We start from the raw sequence: 25,017 nt of genomic DNA, 5'->3' as shown, positions 1-25,017 counted from the left end.
ACTCAGATTCTAGTGATAAATTATTTAGTACATTCTACAAAATGACAGCTAGACTCTGGTTGGTTGCTATAGGCACCATCTCCACTTTTTCAAACCTTCGAGACCAACCAACCACCTTCCATCATTGGCTGTGCTGGTTGGAGTTTTCTAAATTTCATGTATCCATTTTTTTCCCACATAGGGCCACCAACACTCCAGGTTCCAGACAAGCAGCTACTGATCTAAAGACATCATCAGCCACAGTCGGTGACAGTGACAAGAACAGGTAGGAGAGAGAAGGAGCACAGTCTGTCAGGCTGAGGGGCCTGAACAGACGGAGAGGTTGTCCAGGCCCCTCACAGCTGTACCAGCCATATCCCACTGATGGCGGCCCTGACTGTAAGGACAGTTGGGAGGTAGGTCTTACTTCACACTGTACTGCCCGTGACGGCAGAGCTACGTGCACCTAACTGTAGTGCACACAGTATTGCCTGTGAATTTGACTACAATTTTGCTAAAATGATAACCATGCTACATTATACGGGCACCCCTGTCTTAAGTGGCCAAGACCCCCAAGAGCCTTAATCCAACTGTGAGACAGGGTATCATATTGACACCCAGTGCTCTGCTCAAGTGCTTTAGCTGGCGAAAACATCAGGGTATTTGTTTTCTTAATGCCCAAAGATTTTTTGCACTTTTATAAATCAGTCGCTGTGTTCTGTACTGTAACAGAACAATATTATTTAATCTATTTCTATATGATAAACATACACCACATTATAATTAGCCAGGTATGTAAGGAAAATGTGCTGTAAGGGGAAGAAACAAAATAAAATGCAATGAAGAATGAAGTTTGTTTTTTGTTGCATTATTTATTTTCATTGTTTAAGAGTTATCATTTCTAATAATAAAGTACTGCTAAATTAAACAACCCTAAAATTGCCTCGTTTTTTTATATTGATAAATCTATTTTGTACGAAAAACCACCCTTTAAGATGGGCCACTACTTATGGGCCAGTGCTGTGTGCTTGCCCCCCGGGCTAAATCTGCCAGCCAGCTCCTGGCAGGGCATGTGTTACAGGGCAGAGGTGTGGAGGAAGTGTCACTACAGAGGTGAGGGCCATGTGTTACAGTGCAGAGGTGAGGAGGACGTTTCACTACAGAGGTGAGGGCCATGTGTTACAGGGCAGAGGAAGTGTCACTACAGAGGTGAGGGCCATGTGTTACAGGGTAGAGGCGAGGAGGAAGTGTCACTACAGAGGTGAGGGCCATGTGTTACAGGGCAGAGGATGTGTCACTACAGAGGTGAGGGCCATGTGTTACAGGGCAGAGGATGTGTCACTACAGAGGTGAGGGCCATGTGTTACAGGGCAGAGGATGTGTCACTACAGAGGTGAGGGCCATGTGTTACAGGGCAGAGGATGTGTCACTACAGAGGTGAGGGCCATGTGTTACAGGGCAGAGGATGTGTCACTACAGAGGTGAGGGCCATGTGTTACAGGGCAGAGGAAGTGTCACTACAGAGGTGAGGGCCATGTGTTACAGGGCAGAGGAAGTGTCACTACAGAGGTGAGGACCATGTGTTACAGGGCAGAGGTGAGGAGGAAGTGTCACTACAGAGGTTAGGGCCATGTGTTACAGGGTAGAGGTGAGGAGGAAGTGTCACTACAGAGGTGAGGGCCATGTGTTACAGGGTAGAGGTGAGGAGGAAGTGTCACTACAGAGGTGAGGGCCATGTGTTGCAGGGCAGAGGAAGTGTCACTACAGAGGTGAGGGCCATGTGTTACAGGGTAGAGGTGAGGAGGAAGTGTCACTACAGAGGTGAGGGCCATGTGTTACAGGGCAGAGGAAGTGTCACTACAGAGGTGAGGGCCATGTGTTGCAGGGCAGAGGAAGTGTCACTACAGAGGTGAGGGCCATGTGTTACAGGGCATAGGAAGTGTCACTACAGAGGTGAGGGCCATGTGTTACAGGGCAGAGGTGAGGAGGAAGTGTCACTACAGAGGTGAGGGCCATGTGTTACAGGGCAGAGGTGAGGAGGGTGTCCCTACAGAGGTGAGGGCCATGTGTTACAGGGCAGAGGTGTGGAGGAAGTGTCACTACAGAGGTGAGGGCCATGTGTTACAGGGCAGAGGAAGTGTCACTACAGAGGTGAGGGCCATGTGTTAAAGGGCAGAGGTGTGGAGGAAGTGTCACTACAGAGGTGAGGGCCATGTGTTACAGGGCAGAGGAAGTGTCACTACAGAAGTGAGGTCCAAGTGTTACAGAGGAAATGTGTTATTAAAATGGACATTTCAAGGACAGGGTTGGAGGGTGACTTGGGGCTGGAGTAATATTGCTTGTGATTATTATTACCACCATTTATTTATATAACGCCACTAATTCCGCAGTCAGATTCAATACATTGCTATTTCTGTAAAATATTCACCAAACAATTGTATTGCTATAAAACAAGTGTAAGACTTGTCCTGTTCATGAGGGCATTCTAGACCAGCACACATTATTTTTAGCTGTGTAAAACCTAAACATGCTCACAAACCACACGATCATTCCCACAAGTTTGAGGTCTCTAAAATCACTAAAATCTTTAGTTGTTAGTTGAACCATTCTTAAAGAATATAAATAAATGGACCTCTTGAAACAAATCCCATATTCCTTTATTTATTAATTACAAAATCAATATATACACAAACCAGTTATGTACATTACATGCCATAATAAAAAAAAAAATAGCAATTAAATTACTTGTATGCGGAGCAGTTACTTTGTGTTGTGACCAGTATTAGGAGTAGTACATATGATATAGGATCAGAATACTGTACTGGTAAGGGGTTGCCAGGACATGGTTATAGGAGAGACACACACAGAATTAGCTCAGATGGATGCTGCAGGTCTGTTCAGCAACAACTGGACTTGACCCAACTACAATATAGGCATGCAGCATGGGTATTTCTTCAGCGTTCAGTAAAAATTGGCTGACTTGTCCAATCTACCTGCAATTCTCTTGCCACAGACTTCCATAACGAGAGAGCTACTATCAACCCTTTAACATTTACCAAGCTCCCCAAATATGAAGAGGCATTAGAGGCCGGTTCAAGTAACCCTGTATGCAGCTGGCACACAAGCATATGTTGGGAAATACAGTTTTACCAGCACTAGTTTTAGTTCTAACAGCGATTCAGAACAGGGCCTCTTTAATAATTAATTTGCACAAATCAACTTGGATGCAGTTTGCAATGAAAATATCCCATTGTATAAATACCCTATTTGGTCTAGTGACATTTTTACACATACGGTTTTATCTTACAAGCTATAGTCATATTTACACAAGTGAAAATTCTGAACAATTATTAAAAATGGCAACGTAAAACAGGGTGCGGGGGAAGGGAAGATAGCCCGTCCTGCTACTATTCACATTTTTTCGAAAATGGGCATTTTAAAATAATTTGTTAAGATACCCTTTACAAGCCTTCATAAAATTACACAATGTAACATTTTTAAAGTTATGCAATAAGCCTCATATTTTATAAATATAAAACACTACACATTTAGTGTAACAGAAATTGCTGGCAAAACGCTTCACTACTGCAGTGCAAAAGGAACAATAAAGTGCCCTACTATGTTGTTCATGTAAATCAGACATACCACAAGTTTGAAAAGAAGCAACAAAACAGCCAGGTTCAAACTACAAAACCATTGATGTAACAATCCACCAAAATAATAATCTTATGTACAACAGTATATTTAAAATGTTCAGGTTTAACCAAAGTATCCATTGTCTATAGGTCCTTTTTTCCGCCCCAACATAACATATACAGAACAGATAGCATTCTCTGTGCTAGGAAATGAGAACTGTTAATTGATTTGGTGATGAGAAAATGACTTTGTACAGTGCATGAAGATGGACGGTTTTGTGCCTTATAATCAATAAACGCAGAGAAGAACCCGATCATGCCCATCTCCCGCTTGATGCAAAGCCGCGGCTGAAAGAAAAACTGACTTCAGAACTCTTGTGCTTTCCCCAGGCTCCAAAGGGGACAATGATGGCTGTGCTGTTATCTTCTGTACCATACTGGATAGCCTGAAAGTTACAAATGCAGGGTTACCAAAGCACTGTGACTCACATTTTATTTATATAATTATTTGCTAAAGTTGAATAAACATACAGGACTTGCATTAGGAAGCTTTAATGTGCACAAGTGTGACTAGTAAGTAGGTTTACAAAGCAAGATGGTGATGTTCATGGAGAAGATTACATTGGCCATAGGGAGAATTTGGGTGGAGTCAGGGCATTCTTGCCAAGTAGAGTAGTTTTGGCAAAGCAGTACACAAACTTGATTTAATTTTGACGAGTAAGGTTACATGTCCCTTTCTACTCCGCAAAAGGATATTATTTTTGAACCAGCTGCTCCAAGTTGGCGTAGATTGGTGCTTGCCCTAATGCTTTTAATGGGACACAATTAGGCACATTTCTAGGCACACTATGCGCAAATATAAAACAAAGCTTCAAAACACAAAAGTGCCACATGCAATACAGACTGTCCCAATCCCCCCCCCCACCCCCACACACACACTCTCAATTACTTTAAGCCAAATTAAACTAAACCAAGCAGTATTTTAGGAGAAAAATTGAAAAAAGTGTTATTTAATGAAAGGAATGGTTCTAAAGTGGTGGAAAGGTGAGCTTTTTATTATTTGTTTACACTTGTTCAACCTCTTCACACGCCTGTAGTTTGCCGAGGTGCCTTCTGAGAGTGGAACATAGGTGTGCACGTTTATGTGCACAGGGTGGACCATTTAGGTGCATTGGTAAAAGACAATGAGCTCCAAGTATGCATCAAAGAGGAGGTCCACAGTAGGGACAAAGTATAACAAAATATACCCCACTTACGGAATTCCCTACCACGCTCAAGCAGACTTTCCCACAGACTTCAAATCTTTAGATAATCTTTGAAAACCCATTTGTTTTTATAGGTAACCTTATCCTCGATAACACTATTCACACTAATGTATCCTCACAACTATCCCAATCTCCACTCTGAGCCACACTTGCTCATCTTGTTTCAGCTGGGCCCTCTTCCACAAAGAATATAAGCTCTCTAATGAGCAGGGGTCCTTCATACCCTTTGTTTTCATGTTTGCATTTATTTTGTCTACCTTGTATGTCCCTGTTTTATGTATGTACTGTGGAGCACTGTGGCGCCTTACAAATCTACGATAATAATAATAAAAATGGAGATGGCAGATAAAGACCAAACCTTCAGATAATCAAAACTTCTAAAAAGGGAAAGTGCAGGTGTTGCCAATAGTAACCAATCAGACTATGCTAGATAAATGATGGCTAGTATCTGACTGGTTACTATTGACAACACATCCACTTTTCCTTTTTAGGTTTGATAAAATTACATCCAAGTCTTTGATCCATTTAGTCTTTTAGTGTATTATTGTGATATAATAATGTTTTTTTTAAAAACAGTTTCCCAACACCCTAGAAATGCAATAACTGCATTTCTCTTTTCCTGAATATATTGAACTGAGGTACTAAATCAAGTTGTACAGTTCTTACCTGTTCAGTAAGGACTTGAGCTGCCTCACTGGGATCATGGCACTGGTTGATGATGTCACAGATTTCTTGACTGTTTACTATGAAGTTAATGCCGTCAGTAGTTAATACTAAGAAGCCATCATCAGCATGATGTAGCTATAAATTAAAGATTAATGACAGATTAAACTTAATATGAATTCAGGTACTTGTTTTTTTTTAAACTATATTTACACTAGTTAATTGTGCACACACACACACACACACACACACACACAAACACACACACACACTGGCTATGCAAGTCTACGATCAAGCAACCATGAGGATCTCTGAAGGGGTAACTTTGGGGCTGTCCTTAAATAGCATGCAATGTCCAAAGTTGGACAAGCCCTTCTTCAATAAAACATCAAGGCTATATTAGTTATTAACTCCCACAGGGAAGATTCCACTCACTGGGCTGGAGTGTAAAAAGAGGGGGAAAATGCAGTCAATTAACCCTGGGATTTTAAGTCGATTTACCAAGTAAAATAACATGAAAACAATCAAGTAACTGTTTTTAAAGAGTGTTAAAGAGAGTTAACTGGAAATTAATGTAAAGTTGAACAAGAAGTGAAAATGGGGAAAGAAAACAAAAATAAAGTGGAATAATGCTCACCTTAACTCTCTTAGTTTCGGGCTCCGCTATCACTCCCATTGATTTAAGATCCAAGTCTCCTATGCTTCTAGTCATTGCAAGTCTGCCATTCACATGGGGCTGCCCCAAGCTGTTCCAAGCAACAAAGCCACCACTTTCCCTGATCCTGAGAACAGATAACATCAATACAAGTTACTGCATGTGATTAACAAGAATTCATGCCACACACAGAATGCATGTCTTAGTATACTGTATAGTGTGTACATGGTACACAGACATATGTAGTGCCTCAAATGATTCTGAGTACGTCGGGACAATTGTACTAGGTAGAACTAAAATGGTAGGTTATTTTGCTTGGCTTCACCAAGCAATTGCTTTTAAACCAGAGATGGGAGTGGACGGTTATGTTCAGCGAGATCAACACCTGTATTATTGTTAACTTTACAAAATGTACAACCGTGCAAGACTGTGGATACCGCAGTGAATGCAATATCAGTGCTCTTACTTTACAATGGGAGTCTGAAAGATAGAACTGATACAATATCTATCTAATATCCCCAAAAAAGATAACCAAAACTCTTTGTAAAGTGATTTATATGAATTAAAGAACATTTGTTGAGATTATACACTCTAGATGTTGGGTGTTTACGTTTCTATTATTATTTACAATAACACAGGTGTGTTGATCCTGCTAAACAAAACAGAATTGTCCCATCTTTGATTCAAAAGCAGTTCTTTGGTGAAGACAAGCGAGCAACCTACCAGTATACTTAATAGCTTGCCCTTAAGTGTCCTGGATCTGTAACTGTTCACACGCCCCGTCACTAGATCACACACAGAAACAAACAACTAAATACTATACCTTTGTCTTTCCTCTTTCCGTTCAGGTGTATGATCAATTGTGAGCTTAAGAGGCTTTCCTTTCCGACACAACAATGCTCGACTGTCACCAGCACTAGCCACAACTAGCTCAATGCCATCTCGCAACAAGGCTACTGTTGCAGTGGTCCCAGCGTTCAAAACAGCTGCTAAAAATGCCATAAGAAAGAGTATATTAATAATAGGCTAAATGTAAGAAAAACACAATGCCTTCATAAAATAATTATCTTTGTTTACCTAACTTTATGTGTCAGTAGAAATGGAATAAGAAGCAGCATGCAGAATGAAACTGGATAACCCAAAACAACATGGCTCAATACATGCTTCGTAAACACCAGCCTGGTCTATGTGGCATGGTACAGGATTGTACTGAAATACTACAGACAATAGGACATATCTGTACATTTAAAACGTCCAGAGAGGTGTTTATCTCAGGATGATAAAAGGTCTCAGGGCAAAAGGTTAATTGAAAACAAGATAATTGCTACAACTGAAAAAATTTATGGCAACTAAAACATATTTGCCAACTCTCCCGGTATGTCCTGCATCCTGCCCACTTCATTAGTAAAGTGGGTGAGGGTGGGGCTTAGCTACAACGAATCGTGGCATTGTGCTGAGGGGCGGGGCCTAACAATGCAATTCATGTGACCACGCCCCCAATATTCGAGAGCGTGGTCTCCCATTCCGGAGGGGAGATCTCAGAAGTTAGCAAGTATGAATTAAAAACAACAACCAAAATTAAAAAATAAATTGCTCTACATATAAAAGAGCAGCTAATAACATGTAAAATATTCAGTTGCTATGGATATTTAAGGGGACTCTCTGTAAGCAATCATAACAGAAGATGAGCCTTTCAGCATCTACTACTAATGAAGTCCTGCAGTAATGTAGGCAACAGCGTTACATACAAGGTAAATTAACTTAATGGTGTGTGAATTCTAACACACACACATTAGTGAATGTCCCAAGATGTCGAAGGCTGAATAACTTGTTTTTTTATTCTTCTATGTAGCAGCTCTCATTCTTGTCACAGGCATTAACATCACAGCTTGTTGAAGTTATAAGTTAACTAATTGTATGAATTTCTGGTACTTTTAAATGCAAATATTATCACAATAAAGAATAGCTTGTGAGTTGCAACAGAAAAAGTATATTGAGTGGCGACATCTTATTTCTTTTTACATTGAAATATAGTTTTCTGCAAATACTATTTTAAGAACAGAAACGGATCTATGAATTAAAAACTACTCCATATTGATATACTAATGACAACACTACATAGTTTTGTCTCCTCCAAACAGCTGACAACTTATCTGCTGATGCATGTATTGTGCCATGTTGTACACTGAAAGGTGTCACAGACAGCAAATGATTCACATTTAATAGCTTGAGTTGTGTAAGCTCACAAAAGTATGTTTTAAAGCAGGTATTATTACTGACACTGAAGCTGGCAATAAGATTGAAATTTAGAAAAATGTAGTTAAATGAACATAATAAATGGATACACTGCAGGCCATATTTTTCAGCTCCCCCTGATGTTTACTGAAAATTGTTGCTGGATTTACCATGATGTACAGAAACAATTGCTCGTATACAAATAGACATGGTAGAGGGGTTAGCAGTGGAGAAAGATGTACTGAACGTCAGCACTAAGTGAACCCCAACTGCCCCGAATCTGCACCAGCGTACCTAGATTGTCTGCCCGGCACACATCCAAGTGCACACTTATATGCTGCGCTTTGGAGGTGGCTCCGCTCAAAAAGAAGTAAAGGAAACTACTCTAGGGGCACGGTTTGAAAAAGGAATAATTTCCCATCAAAGTCCAACCTTCTTCCACTTTAGAACCAGCCGTTTCATCCAATTGAACTTTTCCATTTTGCACCTAAAATACTACTCATATATGGTATAATTTAATCATGGGAGGGAATATCAGAGCTGCTGTTATAACGTGGTCATTTCGTGTGCATGGAGCTCTTTAATACGTGAAGTGCGCCCAGCAATACACTTTTCCACGTAGAACATGGAGGGATAAAGTAGGTCCCATTTAAGGTATGGGACAAGACCCAAAGACTGCAGAATGGAAATAGCTTTGCGCCCTTCAACACTGCAAGGTACTCCCCTAAAAATGTGCACACCCCATCCCCTTTATTACATTACAGTAATCTCATTCCATAAAATGAATCTTGTTTCTGCAAACTACTCCACAAAACTAAGAGCACAGATGTACCTACTCTCAAGGAACGTCCAAATGCTCCCCTCTGCCCCAACAAAAATGTAATCATTTGTCTCCTTCTACCCCTTCCGAGCCTCAGTGGAAATCTAGGTACACTTGCACAAATAGAGACAATTTCTGCTTTGTAAACCATATACACTGCATTTTGGACATTTAAGCTGTTTTAGACCTAATTAGCCGCAAATTGCCACATGTATGGGCACAAAAGGACGCCAATCCCAATCTACATCTGATAGGGAGCCATCATATGCTGAATAGAACAAATGGTACATGTGTTCAGAGGACGACCAAATATGCAGTTGTCTGACTGCGCCAAAATGGCTCCATCAGATCCGGAAGTTCGGCTTGAACGTTTACTTATGCTGAAAACATGGTCATTTTAGTTTGTAAATATTAGAAGCAGCTGATCATGTGCAGGGAGCACTGCCTGTGTGCATTAAATGGAACAGTAAGCTAAACTGAGCAGTTACAGAGTTTCCCTTAAAGGTCTTAAGAGCATATTGCATCATCCTAGGAACATGGTAACCTATGAAGGCTACAAGGGCAAAAGGAACTAGTCCAAAACAGGTTTAACTGGCTTCAAAGACCAGGGCATATTCATTGTTTATAGAAGAAAGCAGCAAACACATAAGTAGTGCTTTTAGATCAATATCAGACCTTGAGAAACTTCCATGGGCTTATTGACAACCAAGCTTCAGGAGAGGTTATGTTTGTATAATACAGTAGAAGAAAAACCTGCTTTAAATGTAAAGTTATGATGTATTAGTTGGAGACAAAGAAAATAAAGCATTCTATGTTAACATGGCTTAGGTGAGATTCCTAGATTTTGGAACACTTTTCTAGGTAGTAAATAGTTCACTGATGTAACCATTTCCAGGGACATACTGCATTTGAGAAACTTAGGTTACACACAAAGCATGGAGAATCAAAGTGAACTCACATTGGATAATAAAACAATTTAAATGTGTAGGTGGGCCAACAAATGTAAAAGTACAATGATTAACTTCTGGTGTTCCAGACAAATGTATGCTCTGTATTACACATAAACATATGCATGTATAGTCTTTAAACACCTACTTTGTTCCAAAATCTAGGAGGTGTTTGCCAAATCATGACAGTGGTAAGTTGTTTCAAGTGTGCCTAAATCGGTGCTATGTAGAGGAAAAAAATATAGCTATACACAAATTATAGTCTGCAATTTTCTGTCTTTCAACAGCACTAAAAACAAAATAAAAAACAAACAAAAAGAAAACTGAGATCTTTCAAGATATCTTAACACTCACTGGACATTTTTTTTTACTTCATGTTCATCTCAACTAATGTGACAAAGTGGATGTTGGGACTTTCCTGTAGTCCAGGCTAGGAACCGCTGGACTCCTTCACCTGGGACAAAATTTAGGAGATCTCCCTTTCCACTGAAGCCCAGCATTATAACGTCCGGGGCCTCCAAGTCTAGAGCTGCTCACCACGTGCAGTCTGTCACAAATAACACGCACACAGAGGCAAATAGGAAATTCACCCAGGGGGTTTGTCAGACAAAACAAGCCTGCAACACCAAGATGTTAAAAAAAAGTTGCAAGTAACAGAATACCACACAAATATAAATTGAACGCACTATGCAGGAATAAATACAACAGAACAGGGCTTATTGAGATAAGCTGCTGTAAACTGATTTTTGGGATTATCATTAGGTGCTGAATAGAGAACAAAAGAGCACATAAAATGTGCCAAAATGCTATTTAAATGGATACCATAAACATGTTAATTAAATAAATTCCTCTTTAGATTTGTGGGGACATAAAACATCGAGATAAAAAACAGTATTTCCTTTTTCAAGGAAAAAGGTACAGCTTTTTTTGCTTCTTTGGTGTTGCAAGCTAAACATTTCAGTTATGAAAAGATAAAAATAGTTGGCATGATGTATTATTTACCAATGAAAAACAAGACTATGTCACTGGCTATTAACTTGTTCCTAGTAGTGGCTCTGAAATACATTGAACAAATGACTGAACGGTGGTCACTATCACTTAGGAGCCTGTTGCCTGACTAAGCGAACAGAGTGCACCGCTTTCTTCCTAGAAACCATTCTCACTCGCCAAATGAATAATTCAGTTATATAGATTTTTCTATCAATAGTCAGTATCGGGTGACATGTAGCCACGCATTACATGAAAATTAAAGAGGCACTACACAATGCACCATGTTGGAAAACATTGCATTGAGAACGGATTTTAGAAGCTACGTTTGAGCTGTATTATAGTAAAATGGGTCACTGTAGGCGGTATAACAGATAATTACACATAAGGCCACACTTTACCAATACAAGGCAATTTTAACAGGTTGCTGTGTTTTAGAATATACTCATAACATGTTTCTACATGTAAGAAGCAGGAAAGGAACACACTAATTATTGTATGAAGTAAAATTAACTGGTCGCTGTTCTACAAAAACTTGTGCTACATTTGGGAAGCTACACTTTATCAACTAAACTGCAGTCATTTAGTTTGGGGCAAAAAATAAATAAAGGGTTCATAATCTCCAATCAACTACAAGGTTAAATAACTCCTTCCGGCCTGCAGTGTCTTGTGAGTTTGCGAGTGAATCTGGTAACCAACCTATTGTGACAAGGGATGCAGATTTTCAGTAAATCAGCGTAAAAAAATAAATAAAAATGTATTACTAAAACTAAAATCCAGTAAGCCAGGAGGGGGATTTTGCACAATGTATTTTAGAGCCAATGAAATTAGCCACCTCAGTAGCTTCAATCAACTATACAGAGAAAAAAATAAATCTTACATTTAAGTACAATACTTAAATTCTATTCATGTTGCAACATGAACTAATATTATTGGCTAAGCATGATGTAATTAGCAACTATCAGTTTAACATCATTATCCCTGTAAGCAGGCGTGAAAATTAAATTCAGCCACAACACATTTAATTCCCTATGCCTTCTGTTAATGTATTATTAAAAAGTGACCCAGTCATTACCCAGGTTTGTTGAGGTAAAGTTGGTTAGACACATATCCACACATGTAACACAATGCATCATGGGCAGAGGTTAGATCATTAAAAAGCATTCCATAGTGTTACACTATATGTTACATGGTAACCTTAAAGGTGGGACAATATATATATGACCAAACAGTAGAAACAGCTACATTGTGGTAGTCTATTAAACGGTTTATACTGCAATTTTTTTACCATGGAAAAATAAGGTGTGGAATCAAAGTACAATAATATGGAGAATTGTCCTAAGTAAACAGCGGAATTCAGTATATGGTTCCAGCTGAAAAAAATGAAATACATTGAGTTGTTGGAATGCAGTTATACTTGACTATAGCCAGAGCTGGCCAGAGGTATAGAACTCAGGAACACTGATAGTCCCAGAAGTAGTCACTATCCTTAATGTTATAGGTCTCCAAATTAACAAACTGAACTGACTTTTTATACCAGATAAACCAATCTTATAATAACATCACATGACTTCTGTAACGCTGCATATCTAAGAAATAAAACAATACCTGTGATAAACATAGAACCATACTGACAATGTACTTATGATAATACTTTAAGACAGACTTGTCTCCTAATCTGCCATCAATTCCTCTATTTCTATTTCCTCTACGAATGGTTGTGGTTTTGTGATGTACTATTTAATCCTGAGTCCACTAAAGACAGTCAGTAAAAACTAATTACAGGACCTACCATCAACAGATAGATGAGCTTCTCTCGCAAATGCTCTATCAATTTCTAGAAAAGCTTTGGTCAACACTTTTTCCATATCTTGTTCCTGTGTAAGCAACGTCCTGTGGGTAAAAATTGCATAATAAGTCCAAATTATCTGGTGAAAACATTCCAATAAAACCAAGACACTATGGAGCGTATTTATAGGGTTTGGAGTACATCTGTCTGGAAAGTGCAATTTTGTCCCTTGGCAAAACCATGTTGTGCTGGAAAGAGAATTTAAAATATGTAGACAGATTTAGAAGTCTATATATTAGAGGGAGATAAGCATTAAAGCCTGCAAAATGGGGATTTTTTTATCTTTTTTTTGCAGGATTTAGGGTTTCTCCCTAATTACCAAAGCCCCCGGTCAGTAAATGCTATCCAGGCGTGTAGCCTCCTGTGATACATACCCGTGCAAAAAAATGGGAAAGCTTATTTGCCAAGGACGGCAGTTGGATTGCTAACTCCATCTAACGATGGCATTAGAAGGGCTACCCACAATGAAAAAAATGCTTTATTAAAATAAAGCAACTTTTGTGTGTGTGCGTGGGGGGTAGGTTAAGTAATTTTTGTTGTTGTTTTTTTTTTCCTTTTTAAACTTTAGCTCATATTCTTTACAAAATCTGGAACTGGAAGCTTCCAATTAGCATGCCAGAGCTCAAAAATACACACAAGGTCCAAGGACTGGGTTGGCAAACAATAAGACACCTCTTACCGCTAACAACAAGCATGGCCTGGAAGCCGAGCATTGCTCAGGTGCAATGGTGCGATTTTTTAAATGAATTGCACATTAAAAAGATATTCTATTGACTAGAAAATCTAGTCTTTGAGGGAAGCTTAATAAATATACTCTTTATGGGCAGATTCAATTATCCGCGTTGTTCTGAAGAACAATGCAGCTCAGGATTCGACAGAAAATCTCAGCTGATTTTTTTCTCACAGCTCTGCAAGCAAAAGTCAGCAGAGAAATTACCATACTAACGGTAATAACGCACAGCTGCATTGTTCTAAAGAACTAAGCAGATAATTGAATCTGCCCCTTAGACTTAGAATGGGTGCTCAACTAGAAATAGCAGTGTTAAAATAAAGCTGTCCAGCAATTCTATGCTACATACAGAAGCAGACAGTATTTGCTGGCTGCAACCAAGACATGCAGACTTACTTGATGTACTGTGCCATGAACCGGTCACAGAAATCAGCAGCTGCAGGTCCTCCATGTCCATCAAAGACAGCAAAATACAAGATGTCTTCAGTGAGTTTGGCAAAGTTGAGCCTGTCTTCGTTTTCCTTCCTGTTCCCTAGCTGAGTGGAACATCCAACTTTAGACAGATTGATGTGTGGAATAAGCTTGCCGTACTTAATACTGGGCGGAAGCTGAATAGGCTCATCGATTCGATTGTCCCAAATGCCAAAAGAGTCCCACGTGGCAGGCCGCCCACTTCCATCAGGGTCAAAACGGGATGAAAAAGACCTGCGGCTGATGGTGGAGCATTGGCAGGTTGAAGCGATACGGGTGTTATCTTGCAGGACCCGGGATGTCAGAAGTGCTCCTTTCCCCACCCGAGACCCTCCATGTCTTATAAATGTAACTAATATAGCTGTTGACATTCCTTGACTACACAGGGTGTGGTTTGAACAATTACGTACTGGTGTTCAATAACTTTACTGTCTTCAGATAGATGAAACTGCATTTAGTGAACAGAGGAAAAAAAAAAAAAAAAAAGATTGTTAGCTCACAGAATCATAGAATATGAGAAGTGTTAAAGGGACAGAGTAAGAAAAGAGGACTTGTTCTGGAAACAAAGCAGATTGCCATAATTAACCTTTATTCATAAAGTGCAACTCATTACATAGCGTTTTATAAACTGTTCTGTAGTCATTACGTGAATGACGTGATAAAGATATAAACACTAATGCATTACACAGATGCTGACTGAAATACAGAAGAACGTCAGATATGGACCATTTTCCCAAAAGGGAAAAACAATCGGTAGCATGTTCAGGTCATTGAAACTATCATTGGGCCATTGCGTCTTATCAATTTCATGTAAATTAGCACTTTGTTGCTCACCTTCCAATGAATCTTATGAAAATAATTCTAGCAGCACTAAACTATTTCACCAGAAAGTATGTAGATAACTTTCTATCATTTACTGGGCTCAGCTTTCTTTAGCCTTTCAGAAACTATTCACTATAGATTTATACCTATATCATGATTGACAGTTTCAGTAAAATGCCTTCAGATTGAGCATCAACAAGTCATAAACTCTATTTAGAAGATAATGTAATTATATTGAAACAAACATTTTACAGTACTCCAGAAAGTAGCTCCCCAGTGATAAAGAAAAGCATAACACGCCAAACTTTAGCCAGAAGTACAATGTATCATATGTCCTCAATATGGCATCAGCTACAATATAACATGCAAGTGTTTACATTTCTAAACACTTTACGTTAAAGAGTCTATTTACAAAACGGAGAGCAGCCATAACCACTGAGAAAATAGCGTTTTTCTCCAGAATGCCCGTAGCATCAATTTAGACAATATTTGAAGGTGTTAACGCATGAGAAACCAGAGATGAACCTAACCTAGTTTACGTAGGATACCGCAGTCCCCATAGAACTCTATGGAGGCTGCGATGTTAGCAATTTATGAAGTAGCGAAAACCATAGCTTTTCGCCGCAAACTAACGTCATCTCAGGTTGGTGTTAGCGCACATCTTCCTATAGGATACAGGAAAGCCGGAATAGCTTCGCATTATCCCCGCCAGTTCTGATCACTTTAGCAGCACATACGCATTTCGCTTCCAGCATTCTTTGGCTGCGTTAGGCTACCAGTCTATAAAAACAGTTTGTGGAGGGGTGGGAGGGGGTTCACATAGTAAATAGCAGCGGTACTGAGACTTGCAGCGATACATGAGTGTTATCACTGCTCATTACTAAGTAGACCCCAAAAGATGTAAACATGACCATTCTGAGCAGAGGTGGGTGAAAGTCACTGAGAATGTAACCAATCCGCTTGTCACAGAATATTACATGTTGTTCTAGGATGAGCTAGTGTATGCATTTGTTGCAGAATGGGAGATACATAAATGATTACAAGTCCATTATTAAGAATCGATTTATAACGTACACAGACATTATAGTACTCGTCTCTATAAAGAACACAGTAACCATGGAAGGAAGTTGCTGATTACTGATCTCCTATAACAGTGTATAGACCACTGGTCACAATATACACACACTGACTGACGCAGAATCTTAGAACGTTCTAGAACCGGATTCTACCGTTTTACTCTCCGCACTGTGACGTCACCAACCCCAGCACTAAGGAGCAGTGGAATATATACATCAGATATACACATAATACACCATTTATATCCAGCCTCCGGCGCCCCTCCCCCTTCCAATAACGGATATGATATCCAGTATTCCCCTACAGGGCTGACACACCCACTCCGCATAGTATATCTACCCTATATACATTACCTGGTGCTCCCTCCCATATGGAGATCACTAGATCTCTCCTACCGTGTACATATCCCTGACACTGACATTCCAGTGTCCGAGGGCCGACAACTCCCATTCACCAGTAAGAAGGGCTCAGAGTCCAGCGAGCACCAGCAGGACACATAGTAAGCAGTAGGCCGGCTTACAGGCTCGCTGTCACCCCAGCCCGTTAACAGACACGGGCAGGTTTATATTCGACTTACTTGTAAGCTGATTGCAGCAGATCTCCCTATACCCAGTGACCGCTACCACAGACGTCTCACTAACTGATGTGGGGGTAAACTGAAGCATCAACAAAGCAACAACCAATCACAGGTCCGATACTGCAGCTGTTCTCCGCCCCTTGTCTGAAACCAACCAATGGGGTAAGATGCCAGAGCCACCGCCTCTACACCTGGCTGACCTCCAGACACCAATACAGCGGGAGAGGCTGGAGGCTAGGCCAGCTTCTCCAATGCTGATTGGTGGATTGTGCTGGATGGCACCAATGAATGAGTCATAAGGGCGGATCTACGTCGTTATATTAATCCTGATAAACAATATTAATATTTGTTATAAAAATGATGCAGTTTTTTTTTGTTCATTGACGTGTACATTCATCTGGGCAGATGTTCTGCTGTAAATCAGAATTTTACAGTTTTACACAAACGCCACCGAATATTTATAATATACACCCATCAACCACTGACATGAATATCATTGATTACCTCGTTACAATGGCACACGTAAAGGGGTGTGATATATAAGGCAGCAAGTGAACAGTAAGTACTTAAAGTTGATGTGTTGGGCACAGGAAAAATGAACAATCGTAAGGATCTGAGCGACTTTGACAATGTCCAAATTGTGATGGCTAGACAACTGGGTCAGAGCATCTCCAAACCTGTCTTGTTTCTGGTATGCGGTGGTTAGTGCCTACCAAAAGTGGTCCAAGGATGGTCAACCAGCGAAAGGGCACCCAAGGGTCATTGATGCACATGGGAAGCGAAGGCTGGTCGTCTGGTCCAATCCCACAGAAGAGCTACTGTAGCACAAATTGATGAAAAGGTTAATGCTGGCTATGATAGAAAGGTGTCAGGAAAAAACAGTGCATAACAGCTTGTTGCGTATGGGGCTGTGCAGCCGCAGACATCAGCAGCAGCAGCTATTTATATAGCACCACTATTTACGCAGCGCTGTAAAAAGAACTCACTCACATCAGTCCCTGCCCCATTGAAGCTTACAGGCTAAATTCCCTAACATACACACAGACTAGGATCAATTTAATAGCAGCCAATCAACCTACCGGTCAGAGTGCAGTGCTGACCCATATCTTCTGCCAAAAGCACCTACAATGGGTACATGAGCACCAGAACTGGATTGTGGAGCAAGGGAAAAAAGTGGGCTGGTCTGATAAATCACATTTCTTTTACATCATGTGGATGGCCGTGTGTGTGTGTGTGTGTGTGTGTGTGTGTGTGTGTGTGTGTGTGTGTGTGTGTGTGTGTGTGTGTGTGTCGTTTACCTAGGGAAAACATGGAACCAGGATGCACTATGGAAGAAAGCAAGCCCCGTCGGCAGTGTGATGCTCTGGGCAATGTTCAGCTGGGAAATCTTTGGTCCTGGCATTCAAATGGATGTTACACTGATACATACCATGTTGTGGCTGATCAATGTATGTATGTATGTATGTATGTATGTAAGTATGAGGTACCAGACAATATAGAAGTCAATAAAGATTGTCCATAGTAATGTATAAACCAGAACTGAGGAACACTTTAGAAGTGGAGATTTGGGTCAATAAGATGGACTTCAGGTTGTTTATTAATATTGCTGAAAGTTGCAAATCTGCACTAAAATAATAACAAGCAATTAACATTTATCTTTGGTGTTCTCCTTAGTTACTTGTTACTGGCAACTGTGGCTTGTGGAGAATGTCACCAACCCCAACACAGAGAGAGGCAAGCCCGCAACTGGTACATGACCTGATATATGTTCACTTTTATAGGGATCACTTTTATTATGTTCTATATATATTATTCTAAAAGAAGAATCAGTCTCTTATGTTCCACAACACATTACAAGGACTCCCTCTAACCGTTAGCAATGTGAAAGTCAGCAAACGTAACTTAGCTCTTCATTTCATTTATTTTCTATGACAAGGACATATGAATAATTTTTAATGGACTATTTTTTACTTGTAAGGACTGTGGGCCCTTTGTAATCCAAATTCTGCAGTAATTGAAAAGGAGTTCCACTATAAATTTGCTCTATATCTTAGCAAATTAATTCTTATATCCCTGGTTTAAGTTGATATTAACTTTCCACTAGATTATGCAATGTCTGTTTAAGTGAGTAATAAAGAGTTGCTAGTTCACCTGGCCAGGACCAGTATAATTCCTTCTATCAACTCTGAGCAATGTAAGATGTTTGCATTAAGTAAAGTCCTGATAAAGTGGAGCTCTGTCAGTGGCCTATGAACTATGCAGGGTTTACTTTCTTTTAGAGATAAGATGCTGTAGATGTAGGGGCTGATACAGAGTTGGTTGTAAAATGGGAGTTTTACTTTGTTTTATTTTTTTTAAAAAAAAGAGTACAGAAAGATAGAGTATTTCCACCCATATGTAGAGTTGTATAAAGCTTAAAGAAATCTTGAGATATATTAGGAGCACATAGACCTGGTATACGGCAAATTATTATAATCAATGAGTATTTGCTTATGCCCTGTAGCAGGTGCCAGAGGCGCTGAGAGAGGGAGGCCGCGGATACAAATTACCAGGATCTAAATAGGGGGTAGGCCGGGCCCCGCAGTCCGGTAACTTTTTTTATTATTTATTTATTTCCCTAAGAGCGGGTGGCGCACGCACCTGTGAAATGAGGGTGTGAGGGTGACATCCGCACTGTCCCAGCAGCAAGGAGAGCAAGGAGGAGGAGGAGTTCCAGCTCTGCACCAGCTCAACTTAGGTAAGTGTGCAGGACTGTGGTTCTGGAAGGTGTTATGATGTGTCTGCTGGGGGGACTGATGATGTTTCTGGGGCATTGTCATTTGTCTGGGGGGCTTATGGTGTACTTGATGGAGTTATAATGTGATGGTGGCGTAATGTTTCTGCGGGTGTGGCCTGATCTGGCTGGGGTATGGCGTGTTAAATGTTACAGTGTTTTATAATGTACGCATTATATACTGCATGCTAAAAATTAAGGGGTGTTCAAAAACCTTTTGCCATACATATATATATAATTACAAATTTTGCATTGTGAGACACACAGGGAGATTCAATTAGACACAAGGGAGTATATTTACTAAACTGTGGGTTTGAAAATGTGGAGATGTTGCTTATAGCAACCAATCAGATTCTAGCTGTCATTTTGTAGAATGCACTAAATAAATGTTAACTAGACTGTGATTGGTTGCTATAGGCAACATCTCCACATATCTCTGACAACATTTCTGATATATCTTTCTCACTCTTGCCTGCTTTACTGGAGGGCTTGCTGCTGTGACCGAGAAGCTGACAGTGGCTGTTGTTGTACTAGGTGGTCTTCCATTATCAGATACAGTGACAATAGCTACCAGCGTATTAATAATTTAATATGTCATAATCCCCAGCAGTATAAATCCATATGACAATTCTCAGCAGATATAATGCTTCTATGTTCAGAGACACATTGACTCGGCTCAGGACCACCACCTTCTGCTATATATATATAGCTATATAATGAGGTCTAGCAAGAACAAAAATACATTTCAGAGCCATGCTTCTCCTGCTTCTTAACGCAACACAGTTTCAGTCCCATCCATCACTTGTTAGCTGTCTGGGGTGCAGGTTGTCTATTTTGCGCTGATGACCGGAGCTGGCTTGTGTGCACTCTGACAGGTGGAAGGTATACTCATACTCTGCATACTCTCTCTCTGGGCTGACAGTCGTAAGTGTCTACAGTCATGGCCCAAATTTTTGAGAATGACTCAAATATTGGTTTTCACAAAGTTTGCTGCTTCATTCTTTACTTCAGTATGCCATAGCAACACCTTTGTCAGATGTTGTTATTGTATACTGAAGTAATATTACAAGCATTTCATAACTGTCAAAGGCTTTTATTGACAATTACATTAACTTTATGCAAAGAGTCAATATTTGCAGTGCAGACCCTTCTTTTTGATAACCTCTGCAGTTCGCCCTGGCATGCTGTCAATCAACTTCTGGGCCACATACTGACTGATGGCTGACCATTCTTGCCTAATCAATGCTTGGAGTTTGTCAGAATTTGTGGGTTTTTGTTTGTCCACCCGCCTCTTGAGGATTGACCACAAGTTCTCACTGGGATTAAGGTTTGAGAAGTTCCTGGCCATGAACCCAAAATTTCGATGTTTGATCCAGAGCCACTTAGTTATCACTTTTGCCTTATGGCAAGGTGCTCCATCATGCTGGGAAAGGCATTGTTCATCACCAAACTGTTTTTGGATGGTTGGAAGAAGTTGCTCTTAGAGGATATTTTGGTACCATTCTTTATTCATGGCTGTGTTCTTAGGCAAAATTGTGAAAGAGCTCACTCCCTTGGCTGAGAAGCAATCCCACACATGAATGGTATCAGGATGCTTTTCTGTTGGCATGACACAGGACTGATGGACCTTTCCTTCTCTGGACAAGCATTTTTCCAGATGCCCCAAACAATCTGAAAGGGGATTCATCAGTGAAAATGACTTTACCTCATTTCTCAGCAGTCCAATCCTTGTACCTTTTACAGAATATCAGTCTGTCCCTGATATTTTTCCTGGAGAGAAGTGGCTTCTTTGCTGGCCATCTTGACACCAGGCCATCCTCCAAAAGTCTTCACCTCACTGTGCATGCATATGCACTCACACCTGCCTGCTGCAATTCCTGAGCAAGCTCTGCACTGGTGGTGGCCGATCCTGTAGCTGATTCAACTTTAGGAGACAGTCCTGGTGCTTGCTGGACATTTTTGGGTGCCCCGAAGCCTTATTCAAACTATTGAACCTCTCTCCTTGAAGTTCTTGATGATCCAATAAATGGTTGATTTAGGTGCAATCTTACTAGCAGCAATATCATTTGCCTGTGAAGCTCTTTTTCTGCAAAGCAATGATGACTGCATGTGTTTCCTTGCCGATAACCATGGGTAAGGAGGAACAATGATTTCAAGCACCACCTTCCTTTTAAAGCTTCCAGTCTGTTATTCTAAATCAATCCGCATGACAGAGTGATCTCCAGCCTTGTCCTCGTCAATACTCTCACTTGTGTTAACGAGAGAATCACTGACCTGATGCCAGCTGGTCCTTTTGTGGCAGGGCTGAAATGCTTTGCAAATGTTGTTTTTGGGATAAAGTTCAATGTCATGGGAAAGAGGGACTTTGAAATTAATTGCAATTCATCTGATCACTCTTCATGACATTCTGGAGTATATGCAAATTGCCATCAAAAAAAATGAGGCATAAGACTTTGTGAAAAATAATATTTGTGTCATTCTCAAAACTTTTGGCCATGACTGTACACACTACATGATTGGCAGGTAATTGGAACGAGATTATTAAACAGTACGAACAAACAAATGAAACGACAATCGGCACTTTGGGATTTTCAATCATCGTGTAAAGTGTGGACACTGATACGATATCTGACCAAACGGTCGTATGTTGGCTGATTGGAGGTTTTTCATGCTATAATCGGGCCAGTGTGTACCTAGCCTAATACTCCTTGCTGACCTTTTCTAGCCCTACACTTCAAAATTCACTCTCTGTCTCCTTGTATTCCTGTTTCTCTGCCTCTCTCATCAGTTCTTCCACTCCTGCCCTCCCCCTTTCACTCTCTTTACTAATTCGTCCCCTTCTGCTTTTCTTACTTTCCTGTTTGTTTCTGTCTACCTCTCCTGCTCTCTCTCTCTCTTCCTCTCTCTCCCTCTGTTCTTTTTCAATGTCACTCATCTCTCCTATCAGTGGCTCCACTTTTCATGACAGCCTGGCTCCAACTGAACACCTCAGAAAGGTCAAAAATCAGCTGATCCGATGGAGCCTGAGCTCATTGTAGCTCCAGCTCTGTCTCCTGATAGGCTGACAGTGTGGGTGTGGACTGGTTCAACACATACCACTGCTATCGTTTCTATTTGCTGTTTCTTTAGAAATGGCAGTATCTATCTATACACAAGTTAAAACACATAGGACAATATACAATCTGAACACCAACACATTTGACCCTATTTATTTACATATGGAACTGTACTTCTGTTACTCACTTCATATTTAAGAGGCATCCATACACCATAGCACCTCTAAGACTAAACCTCTCTGTCCCTCCTAAAGTGCAGCAGTAAAAGGATATGCTAATGACAGCAGAGAGAGCATGTGTTAATCAAATCACTGATGCTATAAGTTACAGGTCACCCTACGACAGATCTTACATTCTTAGTGAATCGCAATAAGCTTACATGAAATAGAGGGAGATTAAATTGAAGGGTATATTTATCAAGCTGCGGGTTTGAAAAGGTGGAGATGTTGCCTATAGCAACCAATCAGATTCTAGCTTTCATTTATTTAGTGCATTCTACAAAATGATAGGTAGAATCTGATTGGTCGCTATAGGCAACATCTCCACTTTTTCAAACCCGCAGTTTAGTAAATATACCCCTAAGTCTAATTAGATTTAGATCCTCTGCTTTTCCCAATAGCCAATAACTGTATTTTAAGAAAAGAAATACAAAAAAAATCTTGGGCTCTGCTGTGAAATTACAGGTTTCAGGATTTCAGTGGTGTGTTAGACTTCATCTTACATTACATTATCTTTGTCCACACATGCAGTTATTCTTAATAACCAGACTACTAATGAAAAGCAATATTTATAGGTACCCTATTTAAAATGGTTTACTGAACACTTGAAAAAATCATTCTGCAATTACAGCAAGAAATACATCTTGGAAAGTCAAAAAAGTTGAAAAAACAATTGTGGCCAACAGGTGGCAGTACAAAGCAGTTTTTAACCCAACAACACTGAATTGGGAACTGTTTTAGGATAAAAATATACATGGGGTAAATTCAGTTCACTGTGAAGTACTGTGGAGTGCCCCCAGCATGTCTGTGAGAGAGGGGCGAATGCTCGGGTGCAACGCTTAAGGGAGGTGCAGTTTATGAATTATTTTTGACTAATTTGATTAAAATTGAGAGCTAGGGAGTTGTCCTTCTCGCCTCAGGTGCTAAAATTTTAAGTTACAGCTCTGACTTCCAGTACAGTCATGAAGACACTCACAGATTTTTCCTTGCACCCAATATAGGTGTGCAAGAAAATCCCTGAGGATTGGGTATCGTAGTACCCGGAAATGAGCACAGCAGGACATTGCCATAATGTACGGCGGTCCATTGCAGAAAATTAAACTTCCCCATTGGCTGTAAGGGGGGAAATTCCATTGCCCGTGATGAGTCGCTGTACATTACGGTGATGTCCGACTGCACTCATTTCCTGGTTCTATGGTACCCAAACATAACAGCTTTTCCTGCACACCTCTGTTGGGTGTAACGAAAAATCTGTGACGTTACATCGTCGCTGAGTGCCCTCACAACCGTAGCAGAGACTCTCCGCAGCACATCTCTGGGGATTGAGTCACCCCTAAATGTACTTTGTATTTTCTTGCCATTTATAGTGTTGCGTTTGTATTAGATGTTTGCTATGTGTATATATGAGCTGTAATCTGAAACTTTCATATATGAAATAGTTAAAATACTAACCCCCTTACTCAAAATTTGATCAAAGTATGGCTATATATAGTGTGATATAGTATGATTGCATACAATAGATCTTCCAGAACAGATGGCCAATCAACATGTAAGAACAAAAAACTGGGGTAAAATATCATCATCCATGTATCCATCCAAAGTATGCATGTAGAGCCTGGGCAAATGCACTCTGTGCTCCTACAGAGCAACCTTTCTTTACTTCACCATTTAGATAGGTTTGAAGCCTCAGGGTTTATATGAAATCTTATCTAGTTCTGCAAATATGAATCAAAAGTTGCAGCCCTAAGTAAACATTTACATAATTTTATATTCAAAAATAACTTTTATCGCTTAAAGGGTTAACAAGCAATCAGTGAACGTCTTTATAGACATATGAGGTTCCACTTTACCTTAATACTTTCTATGCTGCTTGTACATGCACTCTGTTTGGCGTGACGGGGTTGAGAGGACACGACACAACTGGTAATGTGACAGCAGGCTCAGGTTGTGCTCATGAGTTCAGCAGTGGGTCTTTATGACACATGAAAATTAGCACATGACAAGAACACACCCATCTCTTCTGTATATAGAGTGAAACTGCAAGATAGGCGTTGTTCATATATCTCCGTGCCACTGGCTGGTCTCTTATCCAATAAGAGCGAGGCTATTATGTACTCTCTCACATTTGGAAAGTTCTTGCATTCATCACAGGGTTAGACGTCAATAAGCAGCCTGTGAACACCAAGAAGTGACAAGTCAACTGCTTCTGTACTGTGTAACCAAAGGACTGTTTATAATCCTAATATACAAACATGTAT

At 40.2% G+C, this 25,017-nt stretch overlaps 1 protein-coding gene across 2 annotated transcripts; it reads right to left on the bottom strand.

The window, feature by feature from the left end:
* Positions 1 to 2,620: 2,620 nt before the first annotated feature.
* Positions 2,621 to 24,727, bottom strand: PPM1K (protein phosphatase, Mg2+/Mn2+ dependent 1K). Of its 2 annotated transcripts, none has more exons than XM_075201900.1 (7): positions 24,610 to 24,727; positions 14,162 to 14,684; positions 12,979 to 13,079; positions 7,021 to 7,186; positions 6,180 to 6,324; positions 5,546 to 5,680; positions 2,621 to 4,060 (listed from the first exon to the last, which is right to left on the bottom strand). In XM_075201900.1, the coding sequence occupies exons 2-7, from the start codon at positions 14,605 to 14,607 to the stop codon at positions 3,929 to 3,931; spliced, it is 1,125 nt and encodes a 374-aa protein (XP_075058001.1). In that variant the 5' UTR covers positions 14,608 to 14,684; positions 24,610 to 24,727; the 3' UTR covers positions 2,621 to 3,928. The 2 variants fall into 2 exon arrangements, with proteins under 2 accessions (XP_075058001.1, XP_075057993.1); XM_075201892.1 differs by lacking the exon at positions 24,610 to 24,727 and adding an exon at positions 16,713 to 16,786.
* Between the last annotated feature and the right edge of the window lie 290 nt (positions 24,728 to 25,017).

This window comes from Mixophyes fleayi, chromosome 1 (assembly GCF_038048845.1).
Source record: "Mixophyes fleayi isolate aMixFle1 chromosome 1, aMixFle1.hap1, whole genome shotgun sequence".
Lineage (NCBI taxonomy): Eukaryota > Metazoa > Chordata > Amphibia > Anura > Limnodynastidae > Mixophyes > Mixophyes fleayi.
Note: the sequence above shows the minus strand (reverse complement) of the source record. Positions and strands in the feature narration are given on the sequence as shown.

Bases quoted from the DNA above. Each gene is read 5' to 3' on its own strand.
- PPM1K (XM_075201900.1), bottom strand. From the start codon at position 14,607: ATGTCAACAGCTATATTAGTTACATTTATAAGACATGGAGGGTCTCGG. The intron at 13,080-14,161 runs GTAAGTCTGCAT...TTTTACCCACAG, and splicing joins TTCATGGCACAGTACATCAA to GACGTTGCTTACACAGGAAC. The intron at 6,325-7,020 runs GTATAGTATTTA...ATCTGTTCTCAG, and splicing joins CGGAAAGAGGAAAGACAAAG to GATCAGGGAAAGTGGTGGCT.